At 36.8% G+C, this 17,987-nt stretch overlaps 1 protein-coding gene across 2 annotated transcripts in view; it reads right to left on the minus strand.

The window, feature by feature from the left end:
• The window catches only part of SMARCAD1 (SNF2 related chromatin remodeling ATPase with DExD box 1), a 101,001-nt gene that overhangs the window by 14,932 nt on the left and 68,082 nt on the right, over positions 1–17,987 (minus strand). For both annotated transcript variants that reach the window (XM_069094449.1, XM_069094441.1), the window contains exons 13-20: positions 8,962–9,021; positions 7,379–7,454; positions 5,897–6,032; positions 5,165–5,302; positions 4,443–4,538; positions 4,231–4,348; positions 3,921–4,042; positions 1,248–1,436 (exon numbers count right to left, since the gene is read on the minus strand). In XM_069094449.1, coding sequence (XP_068950550.1) covers positions 1,248–1,436; positions 3,921–4,042; positions 4,231–4,348; positions 4,443–4,538; positions 5,165–5,302; positions 5,897–6,032; positions 7,379–7,454; positions 8,962–9,021 — 935 coding nt within the window. The remainder of the gene's footprint in view (positions 1–1,247; positions 1,437–3,920; positions 4,043–4,230; positions 4,349–4,442; positions 4,539–5,164; positions 5,303–5,896; positions 6,033–7,378; positions 7,455–8,961; positions 9,022–17,987) is intronic.

The raw sequence follows: 17,987 nt of genomic DNA on the forward strand, positions 1-17,987 counted from the left end.
CCCCCCCCCCCCCCCCCCCCCCGTGAAACGCACGCCGCGCTCCGAGCTGCATCCAATCAGAGCTGCAGCAGTGAGCGTGTCATCCTGTTCTTCCCCAGTGATTTGCTTATTGAATAAAGGTACATTTTTTTGTTCACATTTACCTGTTTATTAAAATTGCTGTCAATGTTCATTAAAATAAGCCCTCCCTTGAAAATAAGCCCTCTGGTGTTTTTCTGTCCAAAAAATTAATAAGACAGTGTCTTATTATTGGGGAAACACGGTACCTAAATTAATTTATTTATTCAATACTGTAGAAAACTACAAAATATTACTTTAGAGAGCTACATATTAATAAAATTCACCTGGAGAACAAGAGAAAAGGTTTTAGAAAAGGATTTAGCAGCTACAATAGTGGCAAATTTTGAAAGAGCAATTGTCACTGACTGGTGGAGTGGAAAACCAGCTTGCAAGGGTGGGAAATGAGTAGAAGGTGAGAAAGAAGAGTGCAAAAAAGTGCAAAAGAAGATGGTTCTAGGGGTTTAGCAGTAAAAGGGAGGAGAGAAATAGAACAACAGAGCTTGAGGAGATGACAATATCAAAGGTTTTTTTTTTAATTTTTCAACAATTTTCAGACCAGGACAGTTCAGCGCATTTTTATATGCAATAGTAAGGCAATAGCAGACAGGGAGAGATTGAAAATGAGAGTGTGAGAGGGAGTAAAAGCACTTGGAGGAAATGGAGGGGTATGAGAGAGAGAATTTTTGGCAACAAGTCAAGTGCATAAGTGAAATTTTCCAAAAGCAAAACTAGGTTACTTTCACACCTGGTTTTGCCTTCTTAAATCTTATCTTTTAAAATCTTACTTAAATTATGCCTGTTTTCAGTTACTGAAAAACTGTGAAAATTGTATAAATATTTTATCTTCTCATTTTTAACTTATACAATAATGTAATATTATTAGTGATTTGATTTTGGCTAACATAATACAATGAACTGCAATGCAACCCTACTAACACATAAGATGTAAGTACATTAACTGTAAGGACACATAACAGACAAGGTCCCTGTCCTCAATAAGACTAATTTTACCATTTTAACAAAATTTTAAGACTATACTCAACTAGTCTGTAGTAATCAGTAATGTCCCATTATCTGACAAAAAGCAGTACTATTAGTAATTATAGATTTTAAAGATCAAACTAATAATATTACTACTGAAGGCTGGAGAATGAGGAAGTATACAATGACTAATTTTTGCATAATACCTTTTCTTTTAATTCAGACAAAATGCATTCTAGTTTCTTGAATTTTCCGGAGTCCAAAATGAGATCCATGTCTAACATAAAGTCATTGATATGTGCATACTGTTTACAAAGTAAATGTAGTTCAAAGTCTGTCATGACTTCCATATCTTCAAAAATCAGGTCAGGATTAGCTTCACAATGTGTAGGTTCCTCAAAAGAAAAGAAAATTTTATTTCAAAGTATATTTTACAATATGATAATAGGAAACTAATCTTAATTATTTCCTCAATCCCTTGAAAGGCAGCATGTTATAGCCTACAGAGTGAAGGAGATGTGCGTTCAAATCCTGCCTGATGTTCACTAGCTGTGTGACCTTGGACAAGTCACAATCTTGAGCCTCAGACTGGTCAGCTGCAATTTGAGGAGGTGGGTCACGATAATATCTAAGGTGTGTGCCAGCTCTAAATAAATTCCAATTACATTAATCAAATAATTAAGATGAATACTAGTCTACTAGTAAGGACACTGCAGATGCTGATTAAATTATACAACATTCTAATGCAACTCATTCAGGATCAGATAAAGAAAAACTGGTTCAGCAACTCGAATGAGTCACTGACAACAGGGAAGCAGAGTTTATTTGTAAGCTATTTTTCTGTTCTGTTTTGACAGCAAAAGTTAAGAAGACTTCAATCATCAAATAACCAGTATATTTATACCTTGGAACCTGGACATCCCTAATTGAGTTTATAAGTCACAAAAATAAAGTGAAAAAAAGTATTTTAAACCTGTGAAAACTCCTCAAAAACACAAAAAAAACTTTGCTAGTTTTTCTCAATGTTCTGCTTCCTTCTGCAGAAAAAAAATAGCAAATTCAGCAAGAGTGATAAGCTTGAATTCATTAACATTTATAAAAGCTAAGACAAGGTAAAATATGTTCTAAATGTTCATTTCCATTGCTCCTTCTCTGGCAGATACAAATAACAATGCCTAAAGGTAGACAGAAACCAACTAAAAAAAAAGATGAATTCAATGAAGCTACTCAGTCAAGGACTCCCCTCATGAAACCAAGACAATAATCTTTGGTGACATTATCACTACAAGTAGACTTCGAGAGATTAAAATCTTTTTCATTAATACAGAACTTTTAAAAAACCCAAAATTGAAGAATATGTAAGAGGAGTAAATAAATCTGCCCAGAAGGCACACTCGAGGGCCATATGTGCTAGCTAGCAATGAAAAGGAAGAGGGTTACATGCAGAAGCAAGCTATGATAATGAAGTTAAACTGAAACTAATACATAAATTATTTCAGGTTAAATTCTGCTAGTAAGTGTTTACCTATGTCTTAGAAGTTGGTCCTATGTGGTCAAAAGACAGGAATAATTCTCAAAAGAATGGAAATCTATTAACAATCATGTAAAAATTCAAAACACTAATAACAAGAGAAAGTAAGGTTTCACCTCATACCCAGCAAACTGTCAATGACAAAAATACATTAATAGTCAATGTTATGGGAATTCTTGCAAGATAGGTACACTAATGCATTCTAGATGGATCTGTGAAGTAATAAAACCATCCTGGAAAGCAATTTGGAGTTAAGAAAAATAAAGTGATTAAAATGTCTATGCCCTTCGCCCCATGCTGCTAGGTAAATACTCGAGGTCACTGACAAAAAGGCTCCATATGTATCAAAAAAATTACAGTAGCACTTTGTGGGAGAAAAAAACTTGAAATAAAGTAGAGATTCATCAAAAGGAGAAAGGATAAACAAACTGTGACACACGACTATAATGGAGCAATACTGTTCTGTAAGAAACCCTAAAAAAAGGGAAGAAGTAAGGGAACAAGCACTTGTATAGTACCTATTATGTTTCAGGAATTGTGCTAAGTGTTTTACAAATATTATCCTATTAGATTCTCACAGCAATCCTGGGAGGCGGGTGCTGTAGCCTCATTTTACAACTGAGGTAACTGAAGCAAACAGTGTCTGAGGCTGGATTCACAGGCCTTCCTGACTCTATTCCTTGCCCCATTTAGCTGCCTAGAATCATACTGCATAGTGAGAAGCAAGAAAAGACTTAAATGAACTAATGCAAAATGAAGTAAACAGAGCCGCCCATTTGAACAATGATAATAACAGAAATGTAAAAAACCACTACAAAACAGTCAAAAATGAAGATTACAAAATTATCAAGAACAAGGGTGGCTCCCAAGAGGAGATGAAAAGATGCCTCCCCATACTCCTTTGCCCACAATGGAGGGTCCACAAATCTGGAACACTGAATATATCAGATTTTTCAATGTAATGATTGGTTTTGCTAAATTTTTTTCTCTTCTTGCTCTATTCTTTGAAAAATTTTCTATTATAAGGGATGATGTGAGGAAAGAGTAGTGGGATACACAGAGCAATTTTAGTGATTATCAAAAACCCAAACATATTAATAAAAACTTATTAACATTTTTCTAGTTGGTTATGTGAAGCAGAAAGAAGACTAGAGCTTGGGTAGACCTGGCACAAGCTCCAAGAACACAGGATCACTTCTAAATTACAGAGGGAAGGGCAGCAGAACAACATTTTAGTGCCTTATCTGCTTATTTTTTACCTAAGGTCATATAGTAAACAAATTTGGGATTTGTAGTCTAGGCTAAGTGCTATGAACTGGAGAGTAAAGGATCATGCATTCATTCCTACCTTTAACATCAGCTGTGACATTATTTTGAGTTTTTCAGCTGTGTAATATTGACGATGTAATAAAGGGTGATTGGCCATTTTTCTTAGTTGCATCATCACATTGCCCATTTCTGAGCTTTTCTCTGCAAGTCAAAAAGTGCAGACTGAAATCTAAATCCAATTATCATTTTAAATGATAGCAAATATTCAATTAAAAAAATCCTTTTAGTTCAGTGAGATAAAGAACAAACAAAAAATCATCATGCAACTATAAAAGCAAGAAACATCCATAAAACAGTATATAAAGTACAATGTCAAATTCAGGTCATACCCATGCCATGGATGGATTTCTTCATTTTGTTAAAAAGGTTAAAGTACAGTTGTTCCTGTTTTTCTGACATTGCACACAGCTCAACACAATCTTTTTTGGGAGGTAGCTGCTTAAGGACCTAAGAAAACCAAACAGAATTTGTTTAATGAAAGTTTTCCTAGTTTAAATAAAACAAAATATGCCGCTAACCAACACACATAGGAAGACATTACCTCTTCTTTTACTCTTCTCAGAATAAATGGCTTTATAATTTGTTTAGCATGTGCTATTCTCTCCTTTTCATATATACTTTGTTCTTCAGCTGACTTCTAATGGAAGAAAAAAGGACCACTTTTAGAAAATCTTAACAATACAGGTGGCTTATTTCAAAGCATTCAAATACACTCATGGCTATAAGCCTCTTCGCTTCTCCCACATGTTACATTTTAAGAGGCCCTTCCCCCTTTCTCCAAATGCCCCAAACTGATGACAGGAAAGATTTAATATTTAGCTTATAATCTGCTTCTTAAAGGGGACCTGGTTAAGTATTACATTATAGTTTGAACTTTTGAGTAATTGTATTTCAAGAACCACAAGCAATTGATATTTCTGTCACATAGGGCTATGTTTAAAATCTACAAGCCAACTCAGCACTTTCCTTCAGCAATAAGGACAAATTAACGAAGACTGATTTTTGTTCTACATATTATTGGAAAAAATGTACTCGTCCTCTTGGCTTGAGACTTTTCATTTCCAACATTTTCCCCGTCATAACTACAGTTCATACTAGGTAGAAGAACCATAGGTAATCGTCCAATTTGGTACATCTTTTTCACCAAGAACCACTTCTAAATGGTTCATGCTTCCCCTCCAACAAATTAAAACTAAAAGAGATGAATGAATGAATGAAAATTGGCCCTAGATATATATCTGTGAATATGTACTCTCTGCTTACTGCTTTGGAAGAGAACATTCTTCTGATTTCACTGGTGCTACTACTGAACATATGAGGCATGACAAAATTCAACAGAGACATGAGTTCCAATAGATTATTCTGAACAGGAGTGCCTGTAAGTAGCAGACGATTCTTTGCCTGTGACAAAGAGGGAAATGGAAATTAGGTATTTAAAACACACACACACACATACACACACACACACACACTCTCTCTCTCTCTCTCTCCCTTTACCTCCTCACAATAAACACATACACAAATACCTCCCAAAACTTCATGGGGGTAAATGTGCTAGTAATTTGTTCCAGGAGGGACGTCAGAGATCACTTAGTTCCAACTTCTAAAAGATGTAACAGAACTTATCCGTGGTCATACAATTAATTAGTAGTACAGCCAATTTGAAAACTCCAGACCTTAGCCTCTCTGGTCAGTAGTTTCTCTACTATAACATATATTTCTTTTTCTGCTAAAAGTAGTCAGAGTATAGAAATTGTTCAGATTAACATTTTCTGTCTAAACTTGTTCTGTGTTTTAGCTGACCATGTGAAATAGCCATCAACACTTCCACCTTTGCCCTTTTCTTCCAAGGAGGTATGGCCCTCCTGTCATGTACTGAGGGAAGAGGTTTTATGCTTGATGTTCTTACGTCATATCTTACATAAGAGTACATACATTTGATTTGCAAGTTTTAAAATGTTGTAATCTGTTAAGAACAGAGAAGGAATTGCATACGTTAATGGTCATGAGGTGCTGGTAGCGCACAGAGCCCATATTCTTCAACATGTGGCCCTCATCGAAGATTGCATAGTTAAGTTTCAGCCGTCGAAATAGACTGCGGTCATCTGAACTGCTAATTGCACAATTGTACCTATTGTAAATAAAAATTGTAGGAGAGCATTCTAAGAGTTTAGACAATCCAGCGATCTGTAAATCCCATAAAACATTTCACCCAAAAGGAAGCACTGACTCATTTGCATTAATTAGGAAAGAAGTGGGGAGGATTACCCTTAGAAGTGACTATGACAAAAACAAAAACTACTAATAAAAGAACAAAAAAGGAAAAAGAAAATTCTAGGCATATAATTTATTCAATAATGCTTCAAATTATATACTACACAGCTAAGAGTAGTCAGTCTGAAATGGGAAGAAAAAACTAAGGATAACAAAAAAAAAACTTAAGACAACTTAAAGGCTTTATCTTTCAAAAGGGTAAAGACAGTTCTATATTTTTGTGATAAAGTCAGATTTTGCTTCCTTGAAATGTACATTTTAATAGTGTTTATGCACAATTTTTAAGTTACATGGTACCCAAAAAACAGAAAGTAGGAGCACACTGCTACAGGATCAGATTAGAAGATGAGTTCTTGCTTGATTCTAAGGACAAACTGACAGGAATTATGCCAAAAATTTTGACAGAATTCAGCAAGAAGAGAATATCTTTCTACTGAACAGGAGAGTTTTAGTCAGAAATGACAAATATTTTTATAATAAAATCAACAATTATTTAAAGAATTGAGTGAGTTCTAACCAATTATGAGGAAGTATACAGCTGGGCATCGAGTGATGGAGTAAAAGTAACACAACAAAATTGTGTCAAGTAGTTAAATTAAATATTATACTGGCACCCCAAGATCACCAACATTCAACCAATGGTCTACTAAAAGTTTAGTTTCACACTGGTGTGCCAGGTATTATCTATTAAAATTATTAAGAGAAATATCCTTAGCATGTTAGGTAGAATCTGGAAAGAGTTGTTATGGAAAACCACAGATAGGACTTGAATGAGATGAAAAAGTATTAAAATCTGGTGGGAGAAATATACTCACTAATGAAACCAATGAACAAAGGAAAGTTATATATTTAATAACTACATCACTACTTAAATAATTCCTGCCTTCAATGTTTTATTTGCATTTTTTAAAAAACCTGAGCATATGAGCTATGAGAGCAGACAGATAAAAATAATTGTAGTGCAGTGAAACTAGCTCTCTTCTGTTGACTGAATGAATAATCATGTAACCAAATAATTCTCATTCCCACACTAAGTGCTGCTGACCCTGAAAGTTGAGGCAAAAAGTCCTACCGCAACGGCTAAAGCACAACTGAGAGTGATCTCAAATTAACCAAACTCAATCACTACTACTGCTCTTATGAGATACTACTAAAAATAGTATTTTTTCTCTTGTCAATTTCCCTAATATTTTTGGTACTTACGTAGTCACAATCACATTGAAGTCTACAACTTTATTATGAATATCACATCTAAGCTGTTTGCGATCTTCTTGAGAACCTAGAGATATAAATGTGTTGGAAAAATTATCTTTTCAAGTTGTATTCAATTGATATAAATTATGACTATTATTAATTCCCTATACTTCAAGTAAAATGACCAGGTTGCACAAGGTATTGTGCTAGGCTCTGGAGATGGAAAGACAAAAATCAAAGAGTCAACAGGGGATTCTAATGGGGGGACCATACACATAAATGAGATAGAGAAATACAGAGGAAGGGAGGAAGGAACTTGAAGAGGGAGACCCTAACAACTGTGAGGAATACAGCCAAGTCTTCACTGAAAGAGACAGTCCACAGGCTGAAGATTTTTGAGAGATAGAATGCCAGGATTAAAGTCAGGAACACCTGAGTTCAAATGGGGCTTTAGACACTTAGAGCTGTGTAACCCACAGCAAGTCACTTAACCCTGTTTGCTTCAGTTTCTTTATCCATAAAATGAGATGGAGAAGGAAATGGCAAACCACTTCAGTATCTTTGCCAAAAAAATCCCCCAAAGGGGTCACTAAGATTGGGACACCACTGAAAAATGACTAAATAACAACAATGAAGGAGGCATTTGAGAGGGGAAAGCACAGGAGTAGTGAGACCAATTAGGAAATTTATGTTAGACCAGGCAACAGGTAGTGTTATGGTAGACTATAAAAAGATTCCATGCCTTCAATTCAACAAGTATTTATTAAATACTTTATATGAAGCTTAGTGAGAGGCAGCAGTATAGGGCTGAGGGCTGACCTTGAATCAGGAAGGCCTGGCCTCTTTTTAGGCCATGTACAAATACTGCCTGTGGAAATGGGGGCAAAGGCACTTTAATCTTTTAGCAGCTTTGGTGGAATGAGTTTCCTTCCTGGGGAAATTCCTTGTATTAATTAAATTATAGGTCTGGATCCCCTCCCATTCCACACACCCAAAAATATAAAGGCACCATGCAAAGAAGAAAAAGCTGAGGTAGTTCTTATCTTCAATAAACCTGGAATCTGATTATGGGATCAGGGAGAGAGAAAGACACATGTACCAGCAAGCGTGAGCTAAGGCAGATTCTACCATGAGAATTCTAGACAAAAATGCCATAAAAAAATTGGGCTGGGAGTAATCCCTTCTGAGCTGAGATATTGGTGAAAATTTCATAGAGAGATTACATAGGGAATAGTTACTGGTCCAGTTGGGTTGGAATATAAAGTGCATGGAAAGGAACAGGAATGAAAATATAAGCCAGTCTGAACCAGACTGCAGTGAGCTTCAAATGCAATAAGCTAAGAAAATTCTGTGTTTTCTGGCAAATTCTGTTAATTCTGGCAAAAGAGAAATGGTGAAAAGCTTTGAGTTGGACTATAATATAGTTATATGTGAGCATTATCTGGACAACTGTGTGAAAGCTATCTGGGAGAGAGAAGGCTACCACAAGAGTGGCAGCAGAAACAGAAGGGGGAGGGGAGAAAAGGGAAGAGCTAAAGGTGGCCATGAGGTTTTCATTCTGGGCGTTAGAAACAATATAAAAGTATATTTACCATAATAAAAGAGGACATCTAGGTTAGAGCACCATAAATTAACTTCTCTTATCCAGTTGTCTATAAAACAAAAAGATAGCTGTTAGTTGTTCCTACCACTTGATATGCATAGAAAAATTCAAGTCTAACTACCACTTAATTTAAGAAGTCATCAAACTACCACTCTATCATAAACTGAAATCAAATAGGAATTTTTATTATACATAGATGAAAATTCAACCTTATTCTATAAAAGTAATTTACAAGTTTGAATTTTGTTATGATCTAAATATTTACCAAGAAATCGGTCATTAAATTTAATGTATTAGATACACAACAACATAAAGACTTGCCTTGCAAATTAAATCATTAATGCTTCAAGATAACAAAACTTCCAAGACTTTTCTCTCAACCAAAGTTCTAGGAATCTTGTCAAGATTAACAAGGGACTAAAGTAGAACTCCTAGAACTTTGTATTCTTTATTCATTAGCAGACTAATCACATCAATAAATTGACCATAAAAGGGATTGAAAATATAGAAAAACTAATTTTGAACACACTAGTCTATAAGTTTGCACTCTTTTTACTTTTGGTAACAGGTTTTACAATTAACTCACATAATATTGTAATATAAGCTTATTGTAAATGAGTTTTACTTATAATCACCTAATTACATTTTAGTGACAAATAAAGCAGATGATTTTCAAAGGTAAGAAAAATAATTTCACAAGACAATGTGGAACTATGCCTTGCAAAGATAACTGATGAGCATAAAACAAAAAAAACAGTTAAGAATGATGACAATTTCAACATATCACCAACACCCTTTGTAGTGCATACAGTAGAAATAGTGAAATAAAGTGGCAAGTTCTTGCAAATTAACTAAATGTATATCTTGTTACTCAGTGATTTAAATGCAAAGGTTGATATATGGTACAGGAATAAGATATGAAAGAAGTCTGTATGCTAAGATGCTTTATGCCATTATATCACTGATATTTTAAAAATAATTCTAAATTCTACAAATATAAAAAAACCAAATATTAAAATATACAAACAAAATAAAACCGTAAACCCCATTATTTAAAATTCACTTTAAAAAACATGTATATTAATTCAAACAAATAAATATGTTGTTTTTAAATTTTTTTTTATAACTGCCGTGTATTTTTCAGATTTTCTTGTTGGATTTTTAAAGATAGGAGAAGTTAGCATATATTACCTTAATTCTTCAGTTTTTACTCTTATTATTTCATACTGGCCCTCAAACTTTTCTTTGTACTCAATTCACATGGGTCTATAATCTTAATGCATTCAGGACTTCTCCCCCAGTGGAGCACAAACCTTTTGTGCCTGCCATTTCCTACTCAATGTTTTTGCACATCCATCCAATGTGCTGTGTATCTTCATTTTCTTCTGATATTGCAAGGGTGCTAGTGAGGCACCTACCTATCATCCCTCACTCTCAATATCTGAATAGCCCATCTTTTCTTCTAATTACACACTTCTTTGATGTTATTTTTTATTCTTATTCTTCTTTAGAAATCCTCATTACTTATCTGTAGCAGTCTGTGCTATTGTCCTCTGAGGTATATATCCTTTTAATTTTTGGACAATATTACATAGTAGCAATAATACAATGTTATTGAAAAGATGGTGCTTTGCTCTTATGGGAAGTTTTGCATCTCAGCTCATTCTCTTCCTTTTCAACTCTGTGCCCAACTTGTCCATTTGTGCTGTCTGACTCAAGATTTAATTTTAGACCAGTTCTGTAGGATGTCCATTTATATCAAGGTCAGGCAATAGACAGTCTTAATCACCTTGGTTACTTCTATGTGAAAGGTCATGCTAAATTCTTTTGAGTGATTTCAGATCTTGGGGGAGACTGCAATATTTCATGGTGTGATGCAATCAGCATGATGTCATCTGCAAGAAAAGGACCATGTGGAGGACCACACTACGCATGAAAGTCTGTTTTAAAATGTGCTGTCTGTGTGACTGTAATGGGAATGTAAATGTAAAGATCTTCCCTGCCCCTAGGCTAAAGTGCACCTGGAGCCTGGGGTGGGAGGCTTGATTGGCCAGCGGGTCAATAAGGTTGTTACATTCTCTGAGCCAGGAGAAGGCTATATAAGCCCTGATGTGTAGCTTTGTTTTGGGGCTCACTTTGAGAAGTGTTCTGTGATTTGATCTGGATTCTGGGAAGCCGTTGTCCAGAGCCCCCCGGCTTTGAAACCCAGATGTTGATTTGGTATGGATGTAATGGTTGGACAGTTTGGAAAGCTGTCTACTTGATCTGTTTCTGTCTTGATAATTCTGCCTGTATACTTTGAAGTTCAGGGTGCTGACCTTTTTCCCCTGAACGAGGTAAACGATATACGTTTGACTGATTAAAGTAAGCTTGTTAACCCATTTTTGAGTTGCTTTCCTTTATCAAAGCAGATCTAAGAACCTGTGTTGGCAGCAAACCCTGAGGACGCTTGGGGTGCTTGCTGCTACAGTGACCTCTTCCACCACAACAGCCAACATCTTGGACAAATAATCATTTCCCTCTTTTATGTCCTGCCTGAGGCTTATGATCAGCCATTCCCCCTTCTTCCTTCCTTCTATCACGGGTAGCCCAAACTACACATGCAGTCCACCCACAGGTCCAATTAGATCTCTGTCCAACCTGGGCTGGTTTCCTTCCCCTTAGGAAGCCTGGTAGCCCTCTGCTCCTGAGGGCTCTTCACGTGGCGCCTAAGTACAGATATCTAATAGGCTCAGAACTACAGAGATCCACCAGCCTCAACCTCCCCAGCAGCAGGGATTACAGGTGCACCCAGGCTCTATTCCACCTTTCAAGGAATTATGGATGCTCTGCTGAACTAAAGACCTTGTAAGGACTTGTGAAGTAGTATTTAGTTCTACCAGATGAAATAATTTTTCAAAATCAACAAACAAGAACATCTTACAATCTCTACATCTTTTAGTTAGTTATGAAACGGTAAAGATGTGCTACACTATAGAATATCACTTGCAAAAATCTGCTTGTTCCTTATTAACACTCTCATCAAGGATTTCCTCAATTCATACACACAGACGACTCTCAAGGATTCTGTTTAGATGAGAAGCTATAAAGGTTAGTAGTTGTGGATATTCTCTCAGTAGCCTTTTTCAGTATTAATAAGGTCCAATATACCTTTGGTATCTTCCCCTCCTTTCTGAGAAACCTTGTATATACCAGTCCCTCAACATGTTCACCATTGTGTCACCTCCAACACAGATCTTCTCTATACATACGAAGTCTAATATAGTTGTTCTTCTTGTCTTTGTTTTCTTTAGTGCCATTTCAACCAATGTGACATTAGAGTTCCACTGTCCTTAAAGGAGAAAAGTTTGTTATAATTTTTTCCTCATTTTTCTTCCGGTTGTTGTCCTGCTTCCATTTTCATCCTTAAATGCCCTTGGAGTGATTTTATTTAGTTGGATACCTGCCAAACTTTCTTTAAATTGGTTTTATCCCTCCTTGTTTTTCTTTGCTTTGAAACAATACTACTCATAATGATGCATCATTATTCTTCATAAGATTTTATTAACAAATTTATGTTCTGACCTGCTGTTGTCTTTGGCAAACACATTAGATGTCTGCTGAATAAAGCCCTGTCTAGGTTCTTTTGGTCTCCTAGTCACGGCAATTAATTTGTTACTGTTAAATGTCTCAATGAAATTAGTCAATATTGGGGGCAGCTAGGTGGCTCAATGAGTAAGAGCACCGGCCCCAGAGTCTGGAGATCTGGGATCGAATCCGGGCTCAGACATTGAGCACCACACCCAGAAATAACTGGCCGTGTAACCTTGAGCAAGTTACTTAACCCCAATTGCTTACAAAAAAAAATTGGTATTAGTGTCAATGATTCTGTTGTCCATTTTCCATTCTTTAATTACTTTTTTAACTAAGGGTTATTTCAATTTATGCCATATCTTTTTCTCACTTGTTATTTCCTGTGGGTTTTTTTTTTTCGAAACTAATTCTGATCTTAGCTCTGATCAGTACAGCTGATTCAGTAATAATACCACACCATTAAGATGTCTTTTCCTGTCAGTCAAAGAATAATCTATTTCATTTGTTATGGTATTAGCAGGTACTCACCATGTCAGGGTCTACCAATTAATTCTTTTCCCAAAAATTTTTTTTTAAAAGATTCATGATACAAAGGCATGAGGTTTCTATGCTATCCATAGGTCTTTGCCTTCTCACATTTCTTCTTCCTTAACTATGTTTTCCTACTTTACTTTTCACCATTCTCACCTTTGCAATTTAAACAAAAATACTGAAGGGCCTTATAAAATTCATGACTTTGTTAACACCAATTTATCCTCAGTAACCAATGTAGTGTGTAAGCTATAATCACTTTCACAGTTGTCAGCACACACTGATTGAATGGTAAAGAGAATAAAGAACCTACAGTGTATATGTGCTGATTTTTAAAACAGGGGAGGAGGGAGTAAATTTAAATAAAGTAAAACATAAGTCTTTTCTTTCCATCAAGATAGCCTTCTAGGCAGGTGTTTAGAATATAGAAAATTCCTTGGAAAACACAACCAAAGTGAACTTTGTTCAAAGGTTCTGAGAAATGTCGAACTGAGCAGCAAATCTTGGAATGTTCTTGGTTACAGATGGCTTTGTCTATGGGAGCCTCCTCAATGAGAGCCCATGATCACTTAAAGATCTGCCTAACAATGCACACAGAAAATACTATGTGAATAAGGAAAGCATATTAACGATGATATAATAAGCAGGTATGTGGGTTGTTCACTCTGTCTGTACAAGTCTGTGTATATTCAGTGTGCATATGTCTCTTGGAAAGGCACTGATGAACAAGGACCTGAATCTAAACTTGGAAAAGAGAATGGACTCTACTACATTTGGAAAATTACAGTATTTTCAATAATTTCAAACTGTTTCTATTGTAAAAGCTCATCATCAATATATTCTTGGAGATGATATTTGGCTGCAAATAACAAAATCATGCTCTCTAAGACATTCAATATTACTGGTGACCCAAAGGATGGTATAAACACATGGTGAGTATAAATAGGCTACAATACATCACCAAGATGCTACATAAAATACACCATAAAGGAAATATATGCCAAGAAAAAACAGGTAAGCTATTGTTTAGCAAGGGTCAAGAATAATAGATGATTTACTGGTAGTCACAAACATATTAAAACAAGCACAGTTCAATTTCCAATATATTGGGAAGATCCCATGTGGAAGACTTATGGAAAGCCACAGATAAGTGGATGACTCGGCAAAAGGAATAATAACTTCAGTTAGGGAAGAAAGTGGATTTTGCAGACTACAGATCTATGAGCTTGAGTTTTTGTGGCAAAATTCTAGAATTATTATCAAAGGGATCGTTAACGAACACTGATAGAGAGAGGGGTGATTTCAAAAAGCTTTCACTCTTTCATAAAGAACAAGTCATGCCAGTCTATGCTTATTTCCTTTTTTTTTTTTTGGAAAAAAGTGATGAAATAGGTAAATCAATGGTATGATGCAGATATAAGGTTGCTCACAGAGGAATGCAAGCTAGAGAATAATACAACCAGGTAGATTAGGAACTGTTTAAGAGACTGGATCCAGAGAAATTGTCAGTCAATAAACATTCATTAAGTGTCTACTATGTGCTAGGCACTGACTGTGTGAAGTGCTGGTGATACCAAAAGGGTCAAAAGTTTGACAATCTTTGCCCTTAAGGAGCTTACGATCTAATGGGGGGGGAGGGGCGATATGTGAACAAATATATTACAAAACAAGCTATGCAGTGAATGAATAGGAAAAAATTAGCAGAGGGAAGGCACTAGAGAGAAGAAGGCTTCCAAGAAAAGACAGGGTTTTGGGGGGACTCAAGGAAGTCATCAGGTAGAGCAGAGGAAAGAAGGCATTCTAGGAATGGGGGCAGTCAGTGGGAACGCCTGGAGCTGAGAAATGGAGCATCTTGTGTGAGGAGCAGCAGGAGACCAGTGTTACATGAGATGCATCAGAAGCAAACTGGAAAGGTCCAGGATAGAGTGAAGTGGATAGATTATGAAAGGCTTTAAATGCCAAATAGAGGACTTTGTATTTGATCCTGGAGGCAACCGGAAGTAACTGGAGTTTATGGAGTGGGGAGTGGCAGCTATATGTGTGTAATGGGATCAGACTTGTACCTTAGGAAAATCACTTTGCTAGAGGCAGCAGGGCACCAGTAGGCTACTGCAACAGTCCAAGCATAAGATAATTAGGGCCTATACCAGGGTGGTGGCAGTCTAAGAAGAGAGAAGGGGGTATATTCCAGATATGTTGCAAAAGTCGCATTGACAGATCTTGGCAAAAGAGTGAGAAAGGCACTGGAAGGATGATGCCATCCTCCACAGCAACAGGGAAGTTAAGAGGTTCCGAGGAATGGTTTAGGGGAAAGGATAATGATTTATTAGTACTTATAAATATTAACAGTTTAATGTCAAATCTATAATGGAATGTCCCAGAGATCTAATTTTGGCCATGTGCTATTTCATGTTTTTGACTTGGAAAGAGATGGATAGCATGTTTACCAAATCTGCTCATTACATAAATAGGTCAAGAGACATTCAAAAACAAGTGAGATGAAGCCTAAGAGGTGCTGTAAACTTAAAACCTATACTTGGGTTCAAGAAATCAACTTCATGAATACAAGACAGGAAAGGCAGGGCTAGAGAACACCGCAGAAAAAAATCAGGAGTTCTGATGAGCTACGAGATTAATATGAGTCAAGAGTGTGAAAAAGCAACTTAGAAAACTAATGAAAACTTAGGCAGCTTTAATGAGAGGCACAGGATTAGGGCAGTTAAAGACCCACTGTTCTGAATAGATGCCATCTAGAGTACAATGTTCAGTTCTTGGTAACTTATCTTAAAAAGAATTTTGTTAAGCTGGAGAGGATCTAGCAGGGCAAGTGGGATGGCAAAGGACCTTAAGATCATGCCACATGATGATCAGTTGGTTTTCTTCTGTAGAGTTCATTGACTAGCCATTGCCAACTGACTGATGAGACATGAGAAAATGGATTGAAGCTTTATTCAGAGTACGACACACTCCACCAGTAAGCGTATGGAAATAAAGATCCACTACAAAATAGTTGGTTGTCTCTCTCTCTCTCTGTCATTACATGACAAAATGTTTGTTACAAACCAGGTGTTTGTTTACATGAGACGAAACGGATAATAAGCTAACCAGCTTAAACAGGTTTTATGGCTTCTTGAGGCAGTTAGTATGTTCTGAGGTCATACATGGTGAATTAGAACAAAATGAATTAGTCAATGTTAACTCTTAACAATCCACTCTCAACAGTCATATTAGCAAGGAGATTTTTAATCTGGAGAGGTTTTAGGAAGGACATGATAGTTGGCTTCAAATCTCTGATGGGCTTAGTCATATGGAAGAGCCTTGTTATGTTATACATGGTCTGAGAGACCAGAAATAGGAGAAATACTTGGAAGCTTTTAAAAAGAAGCAAATTCAGTCTTAATGCATGGAAAAGCTTCGTTTCAAAGCTCTTCTATAAAGGCTACGTGATCACTTGGTACTGCAGCCTGGTCGTGTCTTGTCTTGTCTTGTCTCCAACACCACTGCTCCATTCCAAGTCAGAGGATCAGGCCCCAGATTGGACTCTACCCCCACCTACAATCACTACAGTGCTATCACTTGAAGGAATGTTCTAATTCATCTGCTACCCAAGGCAGTCTCTATGTTTAGCAAGCTCCCAGTACTTGTTACTCTCCCTATTCCTCTTACTGAACTGTCTAGGAGTTAACTCCCATCCTCCACCTCTTGTTCTCTCATCTCCATTTTACCCAACTCTATTTCTTCTCTTGTCCTACACTGCTTCCACTGTATGATGCTTTTTCCCTGGATTTCTCCAGTACTGGCTATACCATCAAACATATACCCCCTGTGTTTTCTGGGCCTAGAAGGGGACAAAGGAAACTTCTTGGAACCTAGTGAAACATCCACACTCTCCCTTTGCTGCCAATATTCAGCAGGCTCTCCTCTTGGGTATTTTTAACCCAATACAGATTATGAAAAACATATCTACTGGCCTTCAGGTCACTCTTTTCAAAATGGGTTCAATGCCTGACTCATCTCTCCTCAACCCTGAGGGAATAAGATATCCAGATCTCATACTTCCTCAAGCACACTGAGCTCCCAGTTCTCCCATGTCCTCAAATCACATGACCTATTTCTTTTGTTACATCTCAGGCACTCCACAAATGTTTTACTTCCATAATCGGAAACTCTGTCACCACCCCATCTTTCCTTGTGCCTCTCCCTCCAAAACCTATTTTTTAAGACAATCAGCTCTACCACTCTGCTTCTGAGGCATCACTACTACTGATTTGACTTCACTTCTTCCCCTTCTCAATCTCTGCCCAGTTCAACTCCACACCATCTTCTATTCTCAACTCCCATGCTTTCCCGTCCTATGTTGCTCATCTCTTACCAAACCCTGACTTTGGATTACTCGTACCGTCTGCTTCCCATGATCTCAGTCATGGTACCTCAATAAAGATAAAGGAAGAAACTCCACAATGGCACTGACCAGGCATACTACAAACTTGCTAACTAATCTCAAATGGGCCCTCAATGCAAAGCAATCCTTTCACTCCTCCTTAATTGATACTCTAACTTCCCAAAGAAACTGTTGCAACCCTTTTTCTCTCTTTAAACTGCCAAACAAATAAATGTAAAGTTAAGTTCAGAGAGAACGACAGGAGTCCTGGAGGGTCCAGGAAAACCCACTGCAGAAGGTCACTGATGTTTATTGACTGGGGTCAGTACCACATTTAAGGAAGATCACTTTGGTAGCTATGCGGAAGATTTATTTAGATTGGTTTGAAGCTTAAGATAGAAGAGCATGGCAATAGTCGAGGTGAGACCCCTGTCCTTAACTTCTTACCTAAGGACCTAGGTCATTTGCCAATTCCATCCGCAAACCTGCTGACCTCATTCCCCACTGTCTCCTCTTTTCCTTCAGTCTCT

This window comes from Petaurus breviceps, unplaced genomic scaffold (assembly GCF_028583685.1).
Source record: "Petaurus breviceps papuanus isolate PSGF00001 unplaced genomic scaffold, PetGlider_PUasm1.0 126, whole genome shotgun sequence".
Classification (NCBI taxonomy): Eukaryota; Metazoa; Chordata; class Mammalia; order Diprotodontia; family Petauridae; genus Petaurus; species Petaurus breviceps.